Raw genomic sequence first — 7,480 nt, 5'->3', positions numbered from 1 at the left:
GGGGGGAAGACAGATGTGCTGTTGACTGACAGTAACAGGTAACCTGTGGGGACTTGATGTGTCTCTAAAAGCAACTAATTTATCAGTGTGTGTGTACATAAGTGTGCATGTGTGTGGTAACACACACTCATACCTATGGCCAATTTAGACTCCACAGTTAACCTGACCTTCATATGTCTTTGGACTGTGGGAGGAAACCGGAGTACCCACTAGAACCCCACACAGACACAGGGAGAACATTCAAACACCACACAGAAAGGCCCAGGCCAGGATTTGAACCACCCCCTTATTTGTTTATTTATGTATTTATTCCATGTTTTAATTTCTTTCTGCTTAGGCAGAGTTGCCTCCTGAGTTCAGCTTTTTTCAGGGTGACTGAGGCTGAAAAGAGCTGCCAAAAAGCCCGGCAGCGAGAGGACACCTTGGTCAATGACTTCTGAAGATTAACCAAATTAATAGAACATCATACATGCAATAGATATAGCTGCTAGTCATACACATAATTCCATCAATTCCAATTAACATTACAGATTTGCATGAAGCTACTGTATAATGGAGAAATGCTTAATAGAGAAAGCCCCACCCACCAAAAGTAACCAATCAAAAAGGTCGACTCAACCCCTCAACCTCCGATGGGAAATGACAGCCTATGACATTCCTGTGATGTGATTGGTAGACATTGCTTTCGGCAATGCGATTGGTTGACATTGCTTTCGGCAATGCGATTGGTTGACATTGCTTTCGGCAATGCGATTGGTTCAAGGAAGTTTTGTGAAGCACCACCTATTATATATTTATTTAGGTCATTTATTTATTTAGGCCATGATTTATTAGATAAATTAACGGGCGCCAAGTTTATTGGTAATGGAGGACACTCCCCTTACACTGATTGGTCACAGGATAAACTCACCTTGTACTGATAGGTCACAGGATAAACTCACCTTGTACTGATAGGTCACTGGAGAAACTCACCTTGTACTGATAGGTCACTGGAGAAACTCACCTTGTACTGATAGGTCACAGGATAAACTCACCTTGTACTGATAGGTCACTGGAAAAACTCACCTTGTACTGATAGGTCACTGGAAAAACTCACCTTGTACTGATAGGTCACAGGAGAAACTTACCTTGTACTGATAGGTCACTGGAGAAACTCACCTTGTACTGATAGGTCACAGGAGAAACTTACCTTGTACTGATAGGTCACTGGAAAAACTCACCTTGTACTGATAGGTCGGGCTCAGCTTATTCCAGGGCTCAGGGTTATTATTCTTGTTCCAGCTGAAATTGAGCCGGGCGGAACAAAACAGGCCAGAGAGAGAGAGAGAGAGACAGTCAGATGTGCTACTGAGGAATATTCATATATGCAGTATTACACGCACTATTGTTTTATTACTGCTGTGTGTTTGTGTGCTATGCTTGGGCAAAATAAATTATGGGCATGTCAGTTGTCATCTCCTTTTGAATTTTGAGTTTGACAGACACAGAGATAAACAGACAGTGAGAGAGGCAGAGAGAAAAAAACAAGAGACATGCTGTCCCAGACAGAAGGAGAGAAAAGAGATAAACAGAGTGAGAGAGAGCGATAAAGAGCCAGTGAGAGATAAAGAGAGACATAGAAAGAAGGAGAGAAAGAGATAAAGAAAGAGAGAACGAGAGAGAGAAGACAGACATGACAAGAGTCATTATGTCTCCTTGGCAGGCAAATGCCATTGGGAGGCCGAGAGGAGCTTTCACACAGACACAGGGCGGGGAGGTCAGGCGGCACTGGCCCTCGCGCTAGGAGCTAAACAGCTAGCCACTGTGTCCCGTCTGATTCCCCCCTACCCCAGAGCTGTGTCCCATCTGATCCCCCCCACCCCAGAGCTGTGACCCATCAGATCCCCCCTACCCCAGAGCTGTGTCCTGTCTGATCCCCCCCTACCCCAGAGCTGCGTTCTGTCTGATCCCCCCCCCCACCCCAGAGCTGCGTTCTGTCTGATCCCCCCCCCCACCCCAGAGCTGTGTCCCATCTGATCCCCCCCTACCCCAGAGCTGTGTCCCGTCTGAATCCCCCCCCACCCCAGAGCTGCGTTCTGTCTGATCCCCCCCCCCACCCCAGAGCTGTGTCCCATCTGACCCCCCCCCCCACCCCAGAGCTGTGTCCCATCTGAATCCCCCCCCCACCCCAGAGCTGCGTTCTGTCTGCCCCCCCCCCCACCCCAGAGCTGCGTTCTGTCTGACCACCCCCCCCCACCCCAGAGCTGCGTTCTGTCTGACCACCCCCCCCCACCCCAGAGCTGCGTTCTGTCTGATCCCCCCCCCCCACCCCAGAGCTGCGTTCTGTCTGCCCCCCCCCCCCACCCCAGAGCTGCGTTCTGTCTGACCACCCCCCCCCCACCCCAGAGCTGCGTTCTGTCTGACCACCCCCCCCCACCCCAGAGCTGCGTTCTGTCTGATCCCCCCCCCCCACCCCAGAGCTGTGTCCTGTCTGACCCCCCCACCCCAGTGCTGTGTCCTGTCTGACCCCCCCCCTACCCCAGAGCTGTGTTGTGACCTCACAGAGGCTGAACAGGGCGCCTGAGGCGTCCCCGGCCACGCCGGCGGATTCCACACCGCACGGCGACTCCGCCGGCAGCGGCTGGTCTGGCCTGGTTTGAGCCGTTAATGGCGGGCAGGTACGCAAGTGGAACTTATTCAGATAAACGTTCCGCTGCAGTTCATAATCTGGCTCCTCCGTAATCAGGAGCAGGGCCCCCGTCCCGCGTACTCTGAGCGAAGAGGGTCTGTCTCTCCCCTTAATGAGCACAGGGCCGCGGGACGCTGCTTCTGTCGCAGGCGATTGGCAGGTACGCGTAACCGCGGCGACAGGCCTTAATCCTGAACTCAGGTGGTTTGGGAAATGTCCCCGTCATTGCTGTGTGAAATTAGACTCCGTGCGTCCTCTGTGCCTGTGATGCGTTGTCCTATTGGAAATGTGTGTATTCTGGTTTTTTATTGGAAATGTGTGTGTTCTGGTTTTTTATTGGAAATGTGTGTGTTCTGGTTTTTTATTGGAAATGTGTGTGTTCTGGTTTTTTATTGGTGGAAATGTGTGTGTTCTGGTTTTTTCGGGTCTGGCACTCACGTGACGTGCGGACCGCGGGCGAGACGAACCAGGTAGAGGGAGGCTCCGCCCATCCCCAACACGATGAAGAAGAACTGGGGAATGAGCTGGAAGAGAGAGAGAGAGAGAGAGAGAGAGAGAGAGAGAGAGAGAGATTATTTTTATTTTTATGTCCCATTTCTGAGAACATCACACAAAATAGAAATTCATAAACAAATACATAAGCAGTAACTTTCATTCCATTGCAATTTGTCTAAAAGGCACCAAAACAAAAACAAAAAAAAACAAGACAAAAAAAACAAAAACCATTTTAAAAGGAACAAATGCAGTCATGATGAAAACAATACAAAACACTAAAACCATCAGAGAAACAGACTACCCGTAAGACAAAGGTAAAATCAATAAATAAAATAAATAAGTAAAAACACAATAAAACCAGAGTAAAAACAAAGCCATTCCAGTTCGAACCTAGTCCTACATATTGTTGTTTAAAAGCATGCACTGTGGCCCCCTTCATCATCCACCACACAAATAGCTTCATTTATGCACCAAATTCTCTGGAAATTACTTACATTGCTATGCAAGCTAAAATACACATACTCTATCCGAAGACGTAAAACCATCCCCCTAAAAACCAGCAAAGGATCTGTTACCTCCCCCTCTTTTATCAGGTTCCTCCTTGTAATCCAAATAGCAAGCTTTGCTTGCCCAAGTAGGAAATTAACCAGGGAGAGTGCAAACTTGTGTTTTGCACTGTACCCTGGACCCCCATGTCAAAATCCACCCCAAGTCTTGCACACAGGTCGCTCAACAAAGAAAACAATGAAGAAGAGAGGGAGAAGAGGGGAGACAGAAAAGAAGGGGAAACAGAGTGAAAGCAGTGAAGAGAGAGAAAGTGAAAGGAGGGAGAGCAGAAAGAAACAAGAATGGAAAGATGGAGGAAAGAAGAAGAGAATGAGAGAAAGGAGGAGGGTGAGAAGAGGGGGGTAGAGACGGAGCGAGTGAGTAAAATGGGAAAAAAGGACAGGGGAAAGAAAGAAGAGATGCGGAAAGGGAAAAGAAGGAGGAGAAAGAAAGGCGAGGAGGACCAAAGAAAGAAGAGGGAAACAGTGTCAGGTGTGTGTGTGTGTGTGTGTGTGTGCGTGAGTGTGAGTGTGTATGTGTGTATGTGTGTATGTGTGTATGTGCGTGTGTGCGTGTGTGTGCGACTGTGTGTTGCGTGCATGTGAATCTGTGTGTGTGACTGTGTGTTGCGTGCATGTGACTGTGTGTGACTGTGTGTGAGCCTATACGCATATGAGCATGCATGTGTGCGTATGTGCATGTGATTGTGTATGAGTGTGTGCACTGTGCGTGCATGAGTGTGTGTGCGTGCGTGCGTGCGTGTGTGTGTGCGTGCACGTGCGTGTGTGTGTGATAACTCCTACCCCAGTAGAAATGAATCAAAGCTCAAAGCCGCTGTGTGGGTGTCCAGCAGGGATTGTAAACAGGCCCTTCTGATAATTAGATTATCTGATTACTATTATTAAGTTTCTCAGGTACTGTCTGTGTGCATAAGGCTCGGTCCTGTTTAACCTGGTCCTGTGCTCTCTTTAACCATCACTGCACAAAACTGACCTGCTGATGTAACAACTCATCCTGTCAGGGAGAAAAGTTTTAAATCTTTGCTTTTAAAAGTTCTATTTTAGCGTGTAAATTGCATTGTACGTGTACACTCTACACCAGAAGAAGGGAAGAACGGGGAGCAGCCCGCGTGCTGTGGAACATTGTCGAATATGAGGTTCGGCGATGTGCAAGACGTGCGGGACGTGCGGGACGTGCTGGACGTGCGACTGGCGTTTGGGTTGAAACATACGGTGGAATTTCTACGTACGGCGGAAAATGCGGTTTTATCTAATATTTTAGGAGTTACGTGTTTAAGCAAAGTGAAGTTTTTAGGAAATCGGGGGGGGGGGGGGGGGTCATAAAAACACCTCAAAAACTAAGCATCAAAGTGGCCAGTTATTTTCTTTTAAACGATGAGTTAGCGTTTCTCTGTTCGCGTGACGAACGATTTCATTCTGCCTACTGTCCGTAATTTCGCTTCTAGGGCAAAAATATTGCGATATGTCAGTGGTTTTTCATTTAAATGGTGCTTGAGTATCGCGAGAAACTACCAGACAAGTACCCTTCAAGTAATTTCAGTATGTCGTATTGATTAATGGTGAGTAGACTACGGCAGAAAATGTAATGACCACTTGAATTAAGAGTGATTTACATGCCTCTTAATTTAATAGCACTCTTACATAAATCTGGGTTTAAACGGAGCCAAATCCGAGAAGGTCATTTTAACCACAGACAGACGGACCGGCGGTCAAATAAACTTGTGGATACATGAATCAGCATTTTCGGCATTTTGCAGACGCGTTCATCCAGAGTGACTAACACATATGACCCGGTTACACTGCTGGACATTTACGGAAGCGCATTTTGTCTTTGATAAAGAAATCAGAAAAGCTCTCCCTGTTCTCCTCAATCAGAGCTAATTTGTCAGCCATTACGTTCATGTCTACATCCACTTGTGTTTTTAAGAAATTTCCGATGAACTGCAGGGACAGGGGCTGTGCGATAATTTTGCGAAAAAACTTTGCGGTCAGTCCAAATTAAACATTTTCTTTTTAAATGCACGTCATATTGGATAATTAACAGGTTGGTCTTTAAACTGCGTCTGTGCGCTAACACCAGTTGTTTAAAAACTGTTCTAAAATCTATGGCCTTTTCGAAGTACTGAATTTATATTAGATTAGATTAGTCACTGGTGTACGAAGTGAGTTCTACACCTGACGAAGCCCAGGCGTTTGTTGTAGGCTATGCGCTTATCTGATTGTTACACACGTGTTAACGTGAACTCTACCGGAGAACATCGTATGTCGAGAGCTGTCCAAATGCTGAAAGGTCGTCTGCGCGTGTGTGTGTGTGTGTGTGTGTTCACATAAGCGCCCATGCGCGTCTGTGTTGCAGCTAAATATTGTTAACAATTAGTCTAAAAACTTTAACATTGGTTAACACTGATTCCTTGAGTCGACGTTGTCTATTAAAAAAAAAAAAAAAATTTGGCACCCAACGCGGGGCTGTGTATACACAATTCCCAGCGTAATTTGCAATGTCCAGTTTATATCAATCGCGTTCAGGGGTGAATCCCACTGCAGGGGACACACGGAAGAGCGCTGACCTTTCCGACGTCGCCTATGTCGCGGCTTGCTCGTTAGCAGCTTTTGACCTCTCTGGGAATCAAGCCAGCTCAAACTGCACGAGACATCTGGGCAGCACGCAGCTCTTTACTTCTATTATCGAAGTTTCCGTGACATGTCATTGCCTGTCCGTGATCATAATTCGCATAGGACATGGTCACACGTATACTGTATGTGTGTTTGAAAGCCTATGTACGCGAGGAATTTACCTTTACAGATTGTGCTTTGAATCAATGTAGGGAGTGTAATGTCTGGACATATCCATAGGCTAATCAGTAAGCTGCAAAATTAACGAATGAGCGGCGTTTTTACGTCTAATAAAAGTTAGAAGTTTAACGCTGTCAAAAAGCGTTAATTAATAGTGAAAGGAGTCTAATTATAAAAAGTCACAGGAGCATAGACGTACAGTACAATACTTTCTGTAATATTCTTAGTAATAGCATAGCTTGGTTCCACTTATAAAACAGGTATTAATTTTAATGTAATTTCCTTGTGAAGTAAAAGCTGGTGGTGACAGCTCTAAGCACTGAATGTAATTGCTTAACGTTATGAAGTCAAAACAGTATGTGCATTATATTTTTGTTCTTTTATTTTTGACGTTAATTTAAAAGTGCAAGTTTTCCTATGTTCTCCAGACTACTTGTTGAAAGAGGTAGCCTTGCAAGGATGGTCACAGTTTCAAGCTTTCCAACATTTAATCTGTAAAACAAGTGCAGAAAATGCAATGAAAAATGAAATAAACAAATAACTTACTCCAGGGTGTTTCTTTGCCTGCTGAATCATTTTTCCAATCATACTTTCTAAAGACTGTTGTTGGCCTACGTAGAACTAGAACTTGAGATCAATATAAAAAGAATACTAACTAGTCTACAAAGGAGTGCGCGAGCTGTAGATGTGAGGAGAATTATTTTAGCAGAACTCCAGACGTTTGAGTAGTCCAGAGCGAGACCTGTCGCGAGCCGCCCCCGATGAGGGTGGAGGCGGTGGGGGCGGGGGCTGATCTAATCCTCATAATTGGCATATAGCTTCTCCAGAGACAATCAGCGCGTCCTAACGCAAAGTAAACATACTGCTTGCAGTCATTCAGCCAGTATGTAGTCAGTAGTCCATAGTGACTTTAAGAAAAATGGTCATCTGGTAATATAAAAAACTAATAGAACCATGT

The 7,480-nt window shown here is 45.8% G+C and overlaps 1 protein-coding gene across 1 annotated transcript in view; it reads right to left on the bottom strand.

Moving 5' to 3' along the window:
* ndufa4l2a (NDUFA4 mitochondrial complex associated like 2a) overlaps positions 1 to 7,262 on the bottom strand; it is a 7,933-nt gene extending 671 nt beyond the window's left edge. The window contains exons 1-3 of the mRNA XM_035381133.1: positions 7,069 to 7,262; positions 3,107 to 3,192; positions 1,221 to 1,281 (exon numbers count right to left, since the gene is read on the bottom strand). Coding sequence (XP_035237024.1) covers positions 1,221 to 1,281; positions 3,107 to 3,192; positions 7,069 to 7,110 — 189 coding nt within the window. The 5' untranslated portion in view covers positions 7,111 to 7,262. The remainder of the gene's footprint in view (positions 1 to 1,220; positions 1,282 to 3,106; positions 3,193 to 7,068) is intronic.
* Positions 7,263 to 7,480: the final 218 nt, after the last annotated feature.

Source organism: Anguilla anguilla, chromosome 11 (assembly GCF_013347855.1).
Source record: "Anguilla anguilla isolate fAngAng1 chromosome 11, fAngAng1.pri, whole genome shotgun sequence".
Classification (NCBI taxonomy): domain Eukaryota; kingdom Metazoa; phylum Chordata; class Actinopteri; order Anguilliformes; family Anguillidae; genus Anguilla; species Anguilla anguilla.
The sequence above is the reverse complement of the archived record's forward strand: the minus strand, read 5'-3'. Positions and strand labels throughout refer to the sequence as shown.